This window comes from Myotis lucifugus, unplaced genomic scaffold, assembly GCF_000147115.1.
Source record: "Myotis lucifugus unplaced genomic scaffold, Myoluc2.0 scaffold_1, whole genome shotgun sequence".
Classification (NCBI taxonomy): domain Eukaryota; kingdom Metazoa; phylum Chordata; class Mammalia; order Chiroptera; family Vespertilionidae; genus Myotis; species Myotis lucifugus.
The window spans coordinates 4,643,606-4,662,648 of NW_005871049.1; the positions used below are offsets into that span (position 1 = coordinate 4,643,606).

Genomic DNA, 19,043 nt, shown 5'->3' on the forward strand with positions numbered 1-19,043 from the left:
CAAGGAAGGGCATAGAAGAAGCAACAGGGGAACCTAGGCTGGGCTGCTTGGCTCACTGGGAATTCAGAGAAAATGGGGCCTGGAGACAGGTTAGCTCGGGGTGGGAGGGGGGGGGGGAGCTGCAGCTGCCCATTGTTCCCTTGGTTGCAAGTCTTGTGTGATCCCTTGGACTTAGGAGAAGTGTGCCTATGGGGGATGGAGAAGGAGATGGGGGGAAGGGGAATGGCATGGGCATGCTCCCTGGAGAGAGAAGATGCTGGGAACCTTTGTTTTCAGGGGGTTTAAAGGCTGGGCATTAGGGGAGGTCTTGGGGAGGATCAATAGAATATTGATACATAGAGTGGCCAGTGACTATTTGATGAGGAGAAAGGCTATGTTTACCAAAAGGTGCAGATCTCAGGTGAGGAACACTAAAGAGAGAGCTTGTGGCCAAGGGTGATTCAAAGCTTCTAAAATTTACCTAGTTGAGTTTATACAATCCAGAGGACTAGGGTGACAAGCACAGTGAAAATGTTGTAGAATAGGTCAAACATTACAGATGGATTGCACCATTTGCCCAGTGAAATGAGTCCCCGTGTTGTAGCAGGAATGGCTTCATGTGGGGTCAGACTGGATCTGGGTTCAGCAACCTCAGTACTTGAGTTCTAGCTAGGAAAGAATTCAGAGCCAAGACACAAGATATAAGAGAACATTTATTTGGTAAATCACAGAGGTAGAAAAAGTAATTCCTAGAAGAAATGGGCTTAGGAAACAAGTTATAGAGGTAAAGGAAGGGCCCTTGGAGCTTGGGATTGAAGAAGCTAATAGTAATGAACCTGGAAGGGAAAGGGTAAGGAAAGAGAAAGATTCAGGCGTGCTCCTGGCAGGGAGAGCACGCTGGGTCCTTGGTCCTAAGGGTTTTAAGGGTGGAAAGCTTAGGAGAGGTCCCAGGAGAAGATCTCAATAGAATATTCAGCAGCTTTCCAGGTGTGTCCTTTCAGGGTCTTGGTCTCCATGGATTAATTGGTGGGTGCCAGGGCAGGGAGGTCATTATTCAGTGAAGCTGGTCCTGACATCAGCCTTGGTGTTGCTTATCTGGTTTTGCTGCTTTTCTGGGCCTGGAGCTGAAATACAAATGAGGCCTAGATGTTATCTCTAAGAAGGAAAGGCCTGAGGGTCCAAACCACAGGACCAGTGATATGCTAAGGGAGGAACGGTCTCTCAGGGTGAGGTCCCACCCTACAGTTGTCCTTTGCTTGGTGCCAGGGCTTTCCACCCTGATGACCCATCGTCTTTGCTCTGCTCATGTCTATATAACTGCCTATCTTACCTTGGTCGAACCATTAAGACAGTTGCTTTCCTGTAATCCCTTGTGAGAAAACTTATAAATAGTAACTAATATATATATCCTTGAGATGGTGATATTTAGATACAATCCAATTACCATATCTCAAATGAACCTAACAAAAGTGAGACATGATCTTGGGAGCCATGGAGTGATTTTCCAGGGTTATATTTTGGACAGATAGAACATTTGCTATACACTCTGAGCTACAGTAGGAGAAGGTTTCCAGTAATGTTGTTTGCTCCATGAAATCATAAACATATTAGCTCATGTACATGTTGAAGTATAGGTCATTGAGTCCCTATAAGTAAGATTGCTTTTGATTGGGTCCAAAACATATCAGTTTGTCTGGGTCAAAGGGTCCCACTTTCTGTTGCCACATCCTCTTCTCTTCTTCTGTCGCTGTCCATTGGAACTGTGAAAGAGAGTCTTTTATTGACTTCATAGGGAGCAAGGAGTATTCCCAGGTCGGGGTAAATGATTGCTTAAGCAAAAGCTAAATGATTTCCTTTTATTTCCATGGTGGCAGCATTAGAATGTCCTGGAATTTTGATGCTTGCCAATTGTTTCAGTTACTGTAAGTCATCTAATAATTCTGCAACTTGTTTTCCATTCTTTTTGGCAGGGGTGGGAAACCTTTTTTCTGCCAAGGGCCATTAGGATATTTATAACATCATTCGAGGGCCATACAAAATTAACAATTTAAAAGTTAGCCTGCTATATTTGGTCAAACATTTAATTAACTCACCTCTAATGCCTTGGCAGGGTCAGAGCAAATGATATCTTGGGCCTTATATGGCCCACGGGCCAAATGTTCCCCACCCCTGCTTTATGGGCTGCCCTGAAGAGGTTAAGAAGCCTTGCTGCTTCCACAACATTCCAAAGTCATGAGCTACACCCAAAACATAGCTACCATCAGTGTCAATATTGGCTATTTGATCTTTGGCCAATTGACAAGCTCAAGTTAGAGCAATTAATTCCGCTCACTGGGCAGATCTTATGCAAGTAAATAAGAATCTTCAATTATGTCCACCATGAATGTTATTGCATATCCAGCTCGGTAATGTCCCTGTTCATCTTTCAGATAAGTTCCATCTGTAAACCAAATTAAGTCAGCATGATCAATAGGAGTTTCCAATAAATCATTCCTGGGAACAAGAAGGTGATCAGTTAGTAAAACACAATAGTGGATGTCTTCATCCCGCAGAGAAGGTAGAAATGTTGCTGGGTTAAGACTGCTGTATCGAATTAAGGTAATGTTAGGCACAGAAAGCAAGAGTACTTCATAAGAAGCCAGTCCACTGACAGGAATGTGGAGTGTGATGAGTGTTCAGTGCAGATGCAGCAGAATGAGGAATATAAATGAAGGAGAGTCCATAACTATCGCCTCTGTTTGCATAACACGTCAGTAGCAGAGGTAGTCATCATGCAGGGTGGGGACCCCTTGGTTACTGACTATAATATCTTATAGATCCTTTTTAATTTTTATTGAATTTATCGGGGTGACATTGGTTAATAAAATTATATAGGTCTCAGGGCTTCAATTCTATAACACATCATCTGTATATTGTATTCTGTGTTCACCACCCCAAGTCAAGTCTCCTTCCATCATCATTTATACGCCCTCTGTCCTCTTCTACCTCCTCTCACCCCCTTTCCCTCTGGTAATCACCATACTGTTGTCTGTGTCTATAAGGTTTTTGGGTTTTCTTGCTTAATCCCTTCACCTTTTTCATGCAACCCCCCTCTCCTCTGACAGAAGATCTCTGTTTTTGAGTTAAAACTGCCAAAGCATTTCCTTTATTTTCATGTATTAAGAGGTATTATAAATATGGCGTCCCAGAGCAGGATCTTTAAATAATTCTTTCTTTGGAGCTTTTACTTGGGTGGATCAGGTCAATCTGATTTTAATCAGACATATAGAGGTTGAGCTATTAATGAAAAATTTGGAATCTAATTGTGACACTGTCTAGTAGTCTAATACAGAATAAGCTGTTTTTGTTTGTTTGTTTGTTTGTTTGTTTTTAGAAAAGTAAAGGATATTCCTCTGAGTTGCTCAGGGTTAATTCGTAGCCCATCTTTAGATATTAGAGAACCAAGGTATTTACTTGAGGTAAACAGAATCGAAGTTTGTCCTTTGAGACCCTATATTCCTTTTATGGCTAGCTGTTGTAAAAGGTAAATTTCATCCTCTTGGGAGTCTAATATGTCCTAGGGAATAAAAGTAAATCATCCACATATTGTATTAGAGTGGAATTTCTGGGAAATTCAATATCATCCAAATCAACCTTTAATATCTAAGAGAAATAAGTGGGAATCTCATATATCCCTCGGCATAACTGTCCCAGAAACTCCCTTCTTCCCAGGTGAAAACAAAGAGGTAGTTACTGCCTTTTTAAAAAAATAAAAATAAAAAACCAGGAATACTGAAAAAGGCACTACATAAATCTATCACTGAAAAATATTAGCAGTCTACGGGATAGCTGATAATAGGGTACAGTGGATTTGGAGCCATGGGGTTTCTGTGAATAACTGTTTTATTTATAGCTCTGAGATTCTGTGCAAATCTCCATCATTTCCCATTGGGTTTCTTTACGGGGAGGACAAGAGAATTCTAGGTGCTCGTGTCTGGAATTATAAGCCCCCCCTTTAAAGTAACCTTATATAATGGGCTTAGTTCCAGCTTGTGCATCAGGTCTTTAAGGATATTGGTGAATATTAGGTAGAAGCGAAATACTGTGGTGGCTGAATTAGTTTTGCCAATATCTGTACCGGAAAAGGTCCCGAGTTGGATTGTAATATCCTACAACAAACATTCAGTCAGTCTCAAGATTAGTTTCCTCTTGTGGAGGTTCCTTTGAAAATTATTATTTTCCCAACTGATTTAGAATCTGATTCATTTAATTCTAAATACATTTCACCCTTCAGGGAAAAGAATATGTGAGCGTGAGTGGTTTCAAGAAAGTCTCATCCTATCTGGTGAATTGGGGAAGATTAGACTAGTAAAAATACATGTTGCCCATATGCCCATATCATTCCGAAGTTAGCAGGGAACAGGTTCCGATTAAAAAACAGACATTGGTTGCCCTAGCCAGTTTGCTCAGTGGATAGAGCATTGGCCTGTGGACCAAAGGGTCCCGGTTTGATTCCTCAATTGCAGGGCTCCTCCCTGGCCTGGGCCCAGGTCGGGCTCGTGCAGGAGGCAACCAATCGATGTGTTTTTCTCACATCGATATTTCTTTCTGTCTTTAGCCTCTCTCTTCCACTCTCTTTAAAAATCAATGTTTTCCTCAGGTGAGGATTAAGACAACAACAAAACAGACATTGGTAGATTAGATATCTCTACCATTTGTTCAGAAGCTTTACTCTGAGGGAGAGGCCAACTTAGTGGGGTGTGGTTAAGAATAGATGAGTAGCTCCAGTATGTGCCAGGGCCTTAGTAATTCCCCCTTTTATGGTAACTTTAGTTTCTCTTAAAGTATTAATAAGGAGAAGGGGAAATTCCCTCTCATTGTCCTTGGAGCAGCCCTGTGCTTGCTTCTGTTTCTTTTCTTTTTCTAAATCCCATTTCAGTCTCTCAAATCTCCTTCTTAAGGTGACTTGACTTTTTAAAGTAAGAACAGACTTCTCTCTCCCCTTGTCTAAGAGACCTTGGGGAGGTCTGACCTCATTGCTTATGCTGAGCTGTAAGTTCATGATTTGGCAGCTTCGTCTTTTTCTCTCTTTTGAATAATTTTAGTTGATTAGCCAGAATCGCCAGTTCATAGTACACATGGTCGGCCAGTTTAATTTATGTTGTTTAATCAGAGTTATAAGCTCTTCATTTAATCCTTCCCAAAATGCCAAATTTCATAAGGGATCTTTTAGATGATCCTTAAAACTGTCTGGAGACAGACTGGGTAAGGTTTGAAAGGTTTTTTTGAAACATTCAAAGAAACATAAATTGATGGATCTTGGTCCAGTCCATTTTCCGGGGGAAAATCTCAGGTATGACTTGGTAAAGCTTATGGGCTAATTCCCTGCATTTTCCTGGTCTTTCTCTCTCTGTTTTAAAAAGTTCTCTATAGGAGTTTCCCAGCGAACCTTAGAAACCCCTCAGAAACCAGTAGATGTATTCACTGGAATAGGTTGGAATAGCCAGGATCGTATGTCCTCCAATAGTTAAATTCCTTTGCAAACCCATCAGGGTGCTGGAGAGAGGGTCAAGGAAATCTGTAGGTAGATTCCTTAATTCTATTCTAGTCCAAGGGACGGACACATTCGCTGGCTCCCCTTTGCCTGAGACTGGCTTTTCCCCAAAGGCAGCTGCCAGAATCTGTGTTTGTTTTTCTTAGTCTATCTTGGTTTGGTTTTCTATTCTGAGCGTCCCCTAGGTCAGTAAGGAGCTATGGTGTAGAAGAGAGAGAGAGAGAGAGAAGGAGGAGGAAGAAAGGAGAATTAGTCTGGACAAGGAAGTAAAGGGTGCAGCGGTAGTCTGGACAAGAAAGTAAAGGGTGCAGCGGGCCGTTGGAGAAAGAGGTAAAAATGGGGTATTGAGCTTCAGAAACCTAAACCTACTTAGGCTCAGAGACAGTCTCTAAAATTTGCTTACTAACTTCTGGGCAGAAGAAAGTCTCTCTGTGCTCCCTTTCAAGGGCTTCTACTTACCAACTGAGGTAAGCCTCTCATTCATTTGGTTTGATTTTAGAGCTAGCATTTATTTCCTCTATGGTGCATGCAAAAAAATTTTAATTTAGGTGTCAAAAGAGCTCCATTTTAGACATCGTTAGTTGATACCACTTCCAGTTAAACCTTCCCATTTCTGTAAGGACTTGCAAGTAATAGCTCCCCATGAATTTTATATCTGCAGGAGTATTAGTGGGGGCTGGAGTCTGGGGTCAGTGTTAACTGAAAATTAAAAGCCAAAGTGAGATGCTACAAGCCTTTGAGATTAAAAAAAAAAAAAGCAATCCGGGAGCACAGATGCGGGCAGAAACCCAAATGATGTTCTGATCATGGTGTGAAGGCAAGGAGTTTTAATGAGAAAAGGAAATAATTACCTGAATAGAAGAGAGGAATTTCTGTTGTTGCCAACAGGCTAGGTTACCCGTTAACTATGCATGGCTAGTGATGGAGTGTAAAGAACATCCAGAACATCGGTCCTTGTGGGCAGGCGGGCTGCTATCCCGGTCACTTTGTAACAGTTTGTAAGACAGAGTTGGTTTGGCCCATCCACAGGTTACTTTGCCTGGTTCAAATATCCCAAATATTCCCAGAGTAAGACTCGAAAGGCAGTTTTTCCGGGATGGCAGCTCCGACACCCTTTAGAAATGGCTCCATTTATAGCCTTTTTCACATCAGCATTAAATTGTTACACAGCTACCCAGATGGTGGATTGATTTTGAGAGATTAATGGAATTCTTTAAAACGCTAAGATTATGTAGGTCATCAGCAAATTGTGTTGATATATTTTTTTTGTTATTTGTACATTTTTTCTTAATAATGAAACCGAACAGAAAAGCACTGTATTAGCATGTTAGAGACACTCTGGTCGGGCACTGGAGAATAATGCTTGGGCCAGGGATTCAGTTTTAGAAAGCAACGTGTACATGTTAAGCTTAATTTAAATATCATCTGAAACATGTGCTGGCTCAAGATACACATCTTTCAGAAGCACGTGACTTTTTGAGTCTCCCGTTTCCTTCCATAAACAGAATTATTATGCCTGTAATGGGCCAGGATACTCAAGCTTTGTTTCATGGTGCCATACTTGTTTTTGAAACTACTTGAGGATGTGAAATGCATTTGCAATTTATAGCTATTTACTTTCAGAATTCCTTTCACGTGCTTTTGTCTCTGAGGTTCCTCAGGAGAGTAAAATATTTTTAAACAGCATTATTTCCACTATGCTGTAGCTGAAATATGATATTTGTTTCTTGTGGTATTGCCGATACCGCATATTTGGGATATTAAGTAAATAAATAGGCTTTTCAAAAGACCTAATTAAATCATGCCTCTTGGCCAGACATTTTCAGATACTCACCAGAACTCTTAATTCACCACATCATCTGATTTTGAGGAGGAAAAAAAGGTTGTTTCATCAATAGAGCCTGATACCTTTGCTTCAGTTCAGAAGAATTATCATAACTTTAGGAGACAGAACATTTCTAAATTTTAGACCGTGTGTGTAATAGCTTTTAATGTATATTTGTTTCTTTGCTTTCCCTTAATTTCCAAATACCATCTCAAGAAGTGAGAACTGAAAATAGCTCTTTTCCTACCTGGATTGCTGTATGAGAATAACGAAACTCCTTGTGAAATATAGAACCGGATGTGGTTAGATTAGAAGACTCGCATTCTTATCGAATGTTTCTGTTAGACGGTACAATTACAATAAACACGTTAGGTACTCCATGTACACCTGAATATACAAGATAAATGTAGGCAATATGTTAAACTCAGCAGTTTCTAAATTAAAATGTGCTTTTAGGCATTCAATTTACAAAATGTTAAGATTGGCTTGGGGAATGCAGTACTAAATATAGCAAATGCCACTAAACATACATTTTGAAAGAGTGTTTTTGCCCGCAACTGTTAGAAATTGTCGTCTTGTGTATCTGCTGATTGTGAAGGATAAAACATATTTAATTCTGATGGAACAAATGTATAGAAACTGTGATTGTTGTCACCTCTTGACACATCAGCCTTCTCTATTCCTACACACCCTGAATGTGTGTTCTTCCTAACACCTTTCTCAAGAGTTTTTAGCTGCCTATATAATAACTAAATTTCTAGAGGTTAACAACAGTAAAGGATATATTTGTCTCAGGTGAGTATGTTTAAATCAAAGTGTAATTTTTGAAGTCAACAGTTTTAACATTACTTATACTTCAATGTCAAGACTTAATATTTATGTAGAATAGAAAATCAGGAAACATATTTTCCTTGGGATATATAGCAACCCTAATTGTAGTTTGATTTACTCATTTGCAGACATTTTAGTCATCAAATATACGTGACACACTATATTTACTTATAAGAAAATATTAAAAATAGGAATAAATATAATTAACATTGTCATATTCTTAGCTGTTTCTCAGAGATTATTCTCTGTTCTTCACATGTATTAACTCAATCCTCACCACAGCCCTATGGGGTGTGGTGAGGAATATTATCATCCCGATAGTTCAGGCAAAGAAATGGGCTCATAGAGGTTAAGTCGTTGTCCAATGACACACAACTGGTATGTAGTGGAGCAGAGATTCCACCCGAAAACCAGCTCCAGAGCATCACATCTCAACCAGTACACTGTAGGCTATTTAACTCAGTATTTCAATTACATCATCCATGATTTAAAAGATCTAAGTCAACCTGTTTATAATTTCAACAAAATACAGATAAGTTTAAAACAGATTTTAAAATGCTGTGGAGTTAGCATCTTCTATCATCAAATCTAGATGGGTGCTTTAACTTTAATCCTCCTTAATTTCTTTATTTTGACTTTGTTAAAACCTACTCTTTCTTGAAACCTTCCTTTAACCTCTGTGGCAGGCTGTTCCTCTGGGTTTCCTCCTAGGTCCCTCCCTCCTTCCTCAACCTTGCTGCTTCTCCTTCTTCGCACTTTTTTTTGTTGTTTTGTTTTCTAATTGAGTTTATTGGGATGACATTGTTTAATAGGTTAAACAGGTTAACCTGTTATACAGGTTCAAGTGTACAACTCAACAAAACATCTGCACACTGCATTGGCTGCCCATCGCCCAAAGTAAAATCTCTTTCCGTCCCCATTTATCCCCCCTTTGCCCTCCTTCTCCTCCCCATCCCCTTTCCCTCTGGTTATCACCACACTGTTTTCTGTGTCTATGTGTTTTATATACATATATGTCTGTTCCTTCTTTCCACTCTTAAAACGACCTTACACAGCTGTTTATATTTAGTCCTTACACTGCTGTTCCTTTATCTAACCTAATTAAATTCTCAACAGATCTGTGATTTTCACTGTCGTGTACGCATATTGACCTGCAGATATTTTTACAAACCTTTTCTCAACTCTTTGATTGCCACATAACCATTTCTATGACACTATCCTTCAGTCTCTTAACATGCCATATATCACTGCATAGTTTCTCATGCACCAAAACAGTTCTTATCCTTAGCAAGAGTAGTCTTTTAATTCCTAGCTAAAGTAATTTGATATGAATTATTTTTCTTTTCTTTCACTTTTACCCGTCACATGACCTTGTTAAAAGAAGGACATGAGACTATGGGAATGCTGAACAAATGAGAGTATTGTTACTGTTATTTCTATATCCAATAACCTATCAGATATCACTGATTTGTCCTGTGTATTATGCCACGTGATGATTTAGAGACTAAGTTCTGGAGAAAGAGGCCAGGGTTTCAATTCCTGTCTCAGACTCTTTATCATCAAAATGGGGATAGTAATAGTTCGTATCTAAGGGGATTGCCTTTAAGGATTAAGTCATTTAGTGCCCATGAAGTGATATGCTCAGAGCAGTGCTTAGCACGTAATAAACACTTAATGAATGTGCTCTTTTTCTCAACTTTCCATTCCTTCTGCCAACTTCCTAGTTCATACTTTAAAGTTTCTGAGGGCCATGGTTCAAAAACTTGGGAGAACCCAAGAAATCATCCCTGCTTTCATTTTATAGAAAGGGGACTTGGAACCTGCAAAGAATACAGAGTGCAAACATTTTGCCTTGAGGAAATGAAGCTCTAGTCATTAGGGCTCAAACTCCTCACGATCTCTCTTCTTGTCTTCCCCCAACTCTTGTCCATTCTACTCTATCAATAGCCTTAAAAGACTGTTTCCAACTCAAACAAGTTCAGTGGTTTCTTGGCCATAGAATTCAAGCTAATGTGTGCTATGATTGTGATTCTCCAACATAGACCCATAACCTCGTATTTTAGCTTGACTTTCTTCTTTTGTTTAATGTTTTCCATACAACTAACCTGCTCAACGGTGAGTAAGCCAAGCACGTCATTCTTCCCTTTGCACTTTTGCTCATACTCAAACGTTTTCTCATGTTCTTTGCTTAAAAAAAAATTCTTCAAAATCCAGTCCAGCTCTGCACATTCTCCATTATATCTTTCCTAATAAATCAACTCAAAATAATCTCTCTTCTCCTTGGTTCTTACGGTGCTTTTTTTGCGAACCTCCTCCATTTAGCCCTTGCCTCGTTTAGGTACCTTTTCCTGCTGAATGAGAAGGAACACAGAGCTCAGTCAGGAAGACTTGGGTTTGAAGTCCTTACTGGCACTTATGTGTGACGATGTGTAAGTTAGCTAGTGTCTCAGAACCCCGCGTCTTCCTTTGAAAAGTCATATCTCATAGTGTTGTAACAGGGCCTGGCAAAGGGCAAGCCTTTAGCACACCATCTGCAGTGACAGCTTTACTCCTTTCCACGTGTATATTTTATAAATTAAAAAATATAACTAATCCTGAAGATTGAGATTTTCTATATTATTTAATGAGTGAATGGTGAAAGGCTGGCTAGGTAACCTACTACACTAGCCTGTACCTTTTGAAATCTTATAGCATCGTATGAAATTAAGTCCAGAGCCTCTCACTGTCAAACACATACTCAGCCTAAGGAGCGGTGCCCTAACTGTTCCACTTCTGACAGTTCAGATGCTGGTCTTTCTTTCTTAGGGTGCAAATGCTCTCGTCACATACACCATCATTAGTGGAGCTGATGACAGTTTCCGCATTGACCCTGAATCCGGAGATCTGATAGCGACCAAGAGGTTGGACAGAGAACGCCGTTCCAAATACTCCTTGCTGGTCCGTGCCGATGACGGTCTCCAGTCCTCTGATATGAGAATCAACATCACTGTCAGTGATGTGAATGACCACTCGCCCAAGTTCTCCAGGCCTGTGTACTCTTTCGACATCCCAGAAGACACAACCCCAGGTAGGGGCACGCCCTTAGGTGTATTTTGCAAGGATCACATTTGACTCCAGTCATGGACTGTGTTTTAACTGCCCTTCATTAGTGAGTAGTTTTTATTATCTGCTACTAGGTATAAAAATATATATGCTGGATTTTCAAGTTTTTTATTAGCCATCTTTGCTATAATTCCTAAGAAAATTGCTAGACTTTTCAGAGCAAATGAGGTTAGTCCTTCATCTGATTACTAGTTACTGATATTTCTGTTTCTAAAAGTACTTGTGACATGGGTTGTTAATTTTTTGGGTAGCTGCACTTTCGATTTTGTTTTTCCACTTTAGAAATGTCAATTGTGATTATGCTGCTGTGTATAGAAAGAGCAAAGAAAAAGCATAAGGAAGCCTATGAAAAGTGGTTCTAACCCTCACTAGTTATGTGACCAAGGACAAGTTAATTCACTTCTCTAAGCTTCAATTCCTCCTGCTGTAAAATGGAAACAGTAACTCCCATTAGATTTAGGGTGAAGGTTAATTTAGAATGTGTATTTCAGTTTACTAAAGTGGGGCTTGAGAAGTAGCAGGTGCTCAATAAAGAGAATAGAATAAGAATCCTGAATTATTGTCTTGCCTCTTGGCACATATGATGCTGTGATTGTTGAGTTTGAGTATGCAGTATCTATGTGTTTGCTTCATTCCCATTATTGGAAATTCTTACCTAAAATTGAAATTTTATTCTGAGTCACATTTGGAGTGTGTTTGCCTAGTAAGGCATATTTTTGGAAACTCATTTGACAAGGAAAGAAGCATTTATAGAAGACTCTTCACTTCCTCACGGCAGTTTTCCCCTCACTCCCCAAGATGAGCCTGTTCTTCATGAAACTCCCATCACATTTATTCCTTGCTTAATTATAGCAGTGGCCATCTGAGCTGTCAAGTGGTACCTCCTTGGCATATGTCTGTATTATTTCTTGGAATGCCCAATCCTGACACTAGCAATGACCCTCATTCATGTCCCCTAAATTCATCAATATGTGGTCATGAATTGGTAGTGCCAGATAGCAAAATAATCTCAGAAGTGGTATTAGTACCAGAATATTTTTTAAATTTATCTTTTTGTTGAAAGTATTACAGATGTCAGCTTTGTTTTTTCCCATTGACTCCCTCCATCCTATACCCGCCCTTTCCAGGCCTTCAGTACACTACTGTCTGTGTCCATGAATACCCAGAATATTTACACTGCAACGTAAGATCTACTGGATATTGACTATGCTATATGTTAATAGTTGGGAATGTTGGTATCAGTGTTAACATAGAAATCAGCTGAATGTTGTGTTCATTATATTTTCATAGTGATTCTCTAGTTAAAATATTCCATTGTATAAATAATTTTTTGGTTTTGTGTGTGTATTTTCTTGGTAATATCCATGCCCCATTAATGTGGACTGTTGATTTATTCTTTTTGATAGGTTCTTTGGTAGCAGCTATTTTAGCTACAGATGATGACTCTGGTGTGAATGGAGAAATTACATATAGTGTGAATGAAGATGATGAAGATGGCATATTTTTCCTGAATCCAGTTACTGGAGTCTTTAATTTGACTCGAATATTAGATTATGAAGCACAGCAATATTATATCCTCACTGTTCGAGCTGAAGACGGTGGGGGACAATTTACTACCATCAGGGTTTATTTCAATATACTAGATGTAAATGACAACCCACCTATTTTCAGCTCGAGTTCATATAGCACATCTTTAATGGAGAATCTACCTCTAGGATCTACTGTTCTTGTGTTTAATGTTACCGACGCAGATGACGGTATGTATTTTGTTTTATATACTTAAAAAACTTTATTAAAAATATTATTGGGTTTATGTTATATTTATTTACATTGTTCAGCTGTCACAAAATTGCATTTTGTGAATATAGGTTCAAAGTTAAGAAATAGATCTATAATTTAGCTATAGAGGATGAAACAAGTTAAATAATTTTTCAGTTAAATTCTTATTTATGACAGGCAGCATGCATTGTTATTATTTTATAAACTTTATCATCTTTATCTTCCCCGCCCCCCAAAGAAGTGTGGCAGTATTGCAGTTTTGTAACGTAGAAATCATAAAACAACATTTTGGTAGGTTTTTGTCAGATAAATAAAAATAGTTACTTACATATATTATGTTAATGTAAAAAGAATAAAATTTGGAAGCAAAAGTAAAACCAAAGTCTTCAAAAAATACTTAGGAATCTATGTTTAGTTTTGTATTTTTACCTGAAAACTGCTAATAATATTTTGGCAAGCTTTCATGCTTTGATTCAAAGAACAGTCTCAGAGCTCTTAGGCTATAAAATCAAATTGAGATTTTTTGCTAAATCTAGACTTTCCATGTATTTGATTTTTATTCATTACAAAAGCATTTGATAAGCTTTTTTAAAAAAAACCAAAAAAACATATGACTCCCCTGGCCTTCCTTCTAAAACCTGCTTTGTAAGGACATATGTCAGATAACTTATTGTTAGTGATAACATTGTGCAGGTTATCAGTCATTAACTAAACTGTTGGGAAAGTCGTTACCTTGTTTTCCCTGCATTGGATGCAGCTAAATGTCCACTCAGTAGGGAAAACAAGGGACAGTCCTTTGAAGAGGAAATAGGTCCCTAGCCCGAGGATATGCCTAGTGACACAGGCATATCAATCTTAATTTAGAATTTCCTGATTCTCCCTAACTTGATTTATGTAGTTGCAGAATATCACTGTGTTTCAGCCTCCTGCTCTATACTTAGTTCCCTTTCAGGAGTGTCTAGAAATGTCCTTTACAGAGATGGAGGGCGGGGGGCAAAAAGTATCAGTATTTTATATGTTTCAATCTACAAAATTGGAAATGATTTCTTTCAAATTTGTTGGAAGTCCTTTTTAAAGTTTTCTCCTCTTATTCAAGCACAATTAATATTGGATTCATGATTACATCTAAGATAGAAAATAAAAGATAGAAAGTAAAAAAAAAACACGAAAGGAAAAAGAAATGATAGAAGTGGCTGTAATACTAGTACCACTGCTATTACTAGTCATACGAACAATAACCAACGTTCGTCGAGTGCGGTGTTAAGTTGGCACGGTCCTGGCCTAGGAATGCTGCAGACTCTGCTTCCTTCCTGTACATCAGCCCCACTCTGTGGATCGGCTCCAAATAGACATTTATAAACAAGTGAGGTTAGTCTCTATTTTAGAAGTTGATCTCTCTATTATAGCCTTAATTAGTTTACCTGCTCCCTGGATATGAGTATTTTCTTATTTGTCCTTGTGACTGATTGGTCCATTCTGTTCTGTAGTGAAGAATTTTGTGCCAGGTTTCTTTGTGATTTATTTCTTACGGGTAGGGAGGGCCCATTGTTTCATAGGATTGTGTGCTCTTCTGGGATACAGTTCATTTATCCTCATGCCTTAAAATGTAGGAAACTGGGAAAATAACAAATAAGAAACTTTCTTTGTGAAAATATGCTGGGATAGGCCATGCACATGTAACACACAGACATCCATTAACCATTGACTTCAAGTTGCTTTTCATAGATTCCCCCCTACCTCCCCCTTTAATTGTGTTGGATTTAAAAAAAAAATCAAGCTACATTTCCCCATTGTTTTAGTTTTGAATACTTTTATCAGTGTAATTTCCTGTACCTTGACCTAAAATATAGGACACAGTTCCTATTCTCTCTGAATTTCAAGGATAATGATAAGACTATACAAGGGTAACCTTGTTTGCTTAAAATTGCCAACTCAGTTACATTAAATAGTTCTCAAAGTATTTTGCAAACAGTATTGTGTAGACTTTCTAAAATTAATAAATTCATTTTACTCTCTGTCAAAATGTTCCTGAGGAGGTAATATTGTCATCTTCTTAGATGAATACGTTTTATATGATAATAAATATAAAATATTTTGTTATCATTATCTAAATTCTCCAAGAGGTTAACTTAAAATTTTAGGTTACATGATCATTTAATAAAAATAAAGCAAATATTTTATTGTTTTCACAAGGTAAGTAGAGTATGTACTGATCTCAAGGCTTCCATGCACACAGTTTAAAAAGTACTATTTTGAGTCAAACTATTATAAATTGAAGCTTTATGGAAATATGATGGCTCTGATAATTATTTATTACTTTAGGAATAAACCTTATAGTCTTCAAAATCTTGGGGAGTCATAGGCTATTTTGAGAATAAAATGATTGTAATTATTGCCTCATAAATTCACCTCTATATGTATGCTGCCCAGCGGAGGTCATTTGACCTGTGAATGGTTTTCATATTGTGAATAAGTGTACACATTTTATAACAGAACTATATATCTGTAGTTACGTGCTACGTTTTCTGAAACTAAGTTATTCGTGAGACTGAAATAAAAAATAAAAATCCCCCAAAACGCAATACAACCACACATACACAATAAAACTGCCAGAAAGAATCATGTAACCAAACCATTTTCAGAATATTGAACACAAATGTTAGGAATTTGGACTGTTTTAAATTTGAGGATCTGGTGGGCTGTGAAAGCCCACTAGATTCAAGTCTCAGTGCTTTGGATAAATTATAGAATTTAAAATAATGTATTTACTGTTTCATGATTCTAATATTTGATGCAAAGAGCAGAGAGAGAGAAATGGCCTGAGCTCTTTTTCGGATGCTACAAATGTTCAGGGAGAGTTTTGAGTTTCCATATGTCCACGTGAATTTTGTGGATGGAGAGCACATGCCCAGCGTCACTTAGACTTGTCAGGAGTGGAAAGGCCTTTTCTTTTTAGCAAAGTCAATGTAGAGGCTTCCCTGGCTGATGGAGGCAGTGAGGGTCCAGTCCCAGAGCTGAGACCTGCTTCTTAGATGGTGCTGCCATATCTTGTGCAGCAGTAGTTATATTGTTCTGTTTATTTTCTCAAAGATAATCATAATTATCCCCAGCTTATTTTTAATAGTATTACCTAATGTATTTGTCATGATGAATTTGACTATGTAATCAAATTTTTCTTTTTCATAATTCTATTTAAAGTTAAATTTACTCCATCAACCTCCCCCACCAAACTCTTTCCCTAAAAAAGAGGCTGTTCTGCTGTTTGCTGTTTGGCTATATAATCTCAGTATCAGGTTCTCTGGTTGCCTCTGTGATTTAGTTGTTTACTCAAGGAAGCAGCATACACATGGATGTTCCAGTTGATTTATTTCATGTAGACATGCTAGACCATCACTTGGTGGCCATGTGTCATTTTGTTGGTATTTTTCATTTTGATCTTGGGCATGAAAGACTTTATAGGCTTGCATAGAACTAAATTTTATATCTCTGCTTGTTGGTATTATTTTTATCCAGATGTTTTCACAACTTTTTCTTGATATAATTGTGCCTCAAAGAATAAGAATTCAGTATTCACTGATAGATTTAGCTATAGGAAATGGAAAAAAAAATTCCTTAGAGAGTAATTGGATTTAAAATATATATTAAATATATACATATATATTAATATTAAAGCAAATTAATTATATATATATATATATATATATCCTTAGAAAGCAATTTGGGGGGACCCTACTGTGACCTGCATGACAGGGTTCAGGATCTATATATATATATCCTTAGAAAGCAATTTGGGGGGACCCTACTGTGACCTGCATGACAGGGTTCAGGATCTGAAGGAGGGGCTGATGCACAAATGAAAATGCTATACAAGAAATATGAATTTAGAAGGCATTAGGGGTCAGGGAGTGTCTCTTTTGTGAAGAGCACACTGACCTCTGATCCAGTCCACATTTTATTTACTTGAATACACAAGTAAATAAATGCATACAGACATATCAAAGGTAAAGTTTGGTAAACAGTAAAAGGATTATCAGGTTAGGGAATTGCCTTGAGCCACCACTATCTCAACACTCGATGCTTAGTGTCAGCCCTGCTAATGCCCAAGGTCCATGGGCTTTCTGCATTCATTGGTGCACTCTCCTGACAGTATTGGAAGCGGTGGCTTCCTGCAGGACCCTCTATCATGGTGCTTTTCTCCCCCCACACCTGTGGAATTCTAAGTCAAGGAGTTGAAGTAGCTGTTGACCTTGTTCTACTCAGATCTTAAAATTTTCTTTATCTCCTGCTGTTGAATTGACTGGCCTCCATTAGCTTTATTTATTCATATTTTTCCTGGTCCTCAGAGTTTTAAGTGTTTTGAACTTTATAACCTCTGCTTTGTTCACTTGTGAGTAGTCATAAACTATAAAGTAAAAGCCACAACTCACAGTGAGGAGGAAAACCTACCTTTTCAAAGATCTACTCAACCCTTGTTTATCTTAGACATTTTTGTGAATAAGCCAGTGCCTGAAAGTTTCTTCATAAATATTTGTTCTCTGCATCAATATATAGACAAAGCACATTAGATAGAGACCACGAAATCACCGGAAAAGAGTAATTTTAGCATTTTTTTACCAAAGAACAGGCAGGCTCTCCTGGGTAGAAAAAAAAATACTATTCAACTAAACTTGCCTTTGTGAGGAACTTGATGAGTTTTAAGAAAAGGCAAAAAGGTCACTCAAGTCTTCATAGAATCCTGAGAAAGTATTTTTCAAAGGAGAGAAAAAGGATGATCAAATTGTTCTAGAAGACTCTTGGCAAACAGTGAATATCATTTCTGACACCTGAATATTTGAAATTAATTTCAGAAATATAGGAGCTATTTGTAAGCAATTTATTAACTCAATAAAATTTCCCTGGTTTAAAATCCCAGAATATAAAATCTTTATTAAGGATGGGTTATCTAGCTACACCATATATTTCTTAGCAAGTCTTTTAATACCCTACAATATCCCAATATCTTTATGATAAAATATGAAAATGTAAAAGGCATGCTGGGTCAGTGAAGAAAACACTACTGTGGGTCAGGAAATCTTGTATTTCTTTGTTTTCACTGCTTACCTGTTATTTTCCTGTAAATGACTTACTAAAACAAGAGCTTGGTCCATTCTCCACATCATCTTTTTTAGAAGAATGTCTACAATCAGTTTCTGAAATGAGGATTTATATATCAATTTTTTAAAATTTATCTTTATTGTTAAAAGTATTTATCATTTTTTAATTAAAAAGTAACACATGTTTCTAGGAAAAATAGATAAAATACTATGTAAATACAGCCCAATAATAGTGTGAGCATTTATATGTGTAGCCTTTCATGTATAATTTTACTGCTGACATTTCCTTTAAATAATATTTTTAAAACACATTAATTGTACATAATAAAATTTGAAAGAGAATTATTTTCACAAAGGCCATTAGCCAGGTGCCTAATAGGAATTAAAAAGTATTTATTGGTCTGACAAGAAATGTAAAAGCAGACTCAAAGCATCCATGACTAATGCCATACATTAGAAAATTTTATTACCCTCCTCTGAAAATTGGTGTCGGCCTCCATAAATTACTGAAGTTATAAATTTTGGGCTAATAATATAGAGTGTGGCACCGTTAATGTTCAACCTTCAGGAATTATGTGACAGAAATAAGGAAATGTGTAGAAAAATATACACTCTCTGGAATATTTTTTCCTCTTTACTTGTGTAATTTAACATTTCAACACCGTAGTAAATAGCAAACAGTATATATATCATTTGTTCGCCAGGTTGTAAACATCTTTTTAGATCAAATGTTAACAGGAAAAGAATTATGCAATATGTGTTACTGACAGAGAAAATTAACTGCAGCTAAATCATCCATAAGGTGTGGTTGGAGGCATCATATATCAAATATGCAGTTTCATAGTGTAAAAAATTTGGTGCAGCTCAGTTGGCAATCGGCACACATGGAAGAAAATTTAAT

At 37.6% G+C, this 19,043-nt stretch overlaps 1 protein-coding gene across 1 annotated transcript in view; it reads left to right on the forward strand.

Moving 5' to 3' along the window:
* Positions 1–19,043, forward strand: part of FAT4 (FAT atypical cadherin 4) — a 150,824-nt gene that overhangs the window by 73,433 nt on the left and 58,348 nt on the right. The window contains exons 3-4 of the mRNA XM_014454892.2: positions 10,974–11,235; positions 12,677–13,027. Of these exons, the coding sequence (XP_014310378.1) occupies positions 10,974–11,235; positions 12,677–13,027 (613 nt within the window). The remainder of the gene's footprint in view (positions 1–10,973; positions 11,236–12,676; positions 13,028–19,043) is intronic.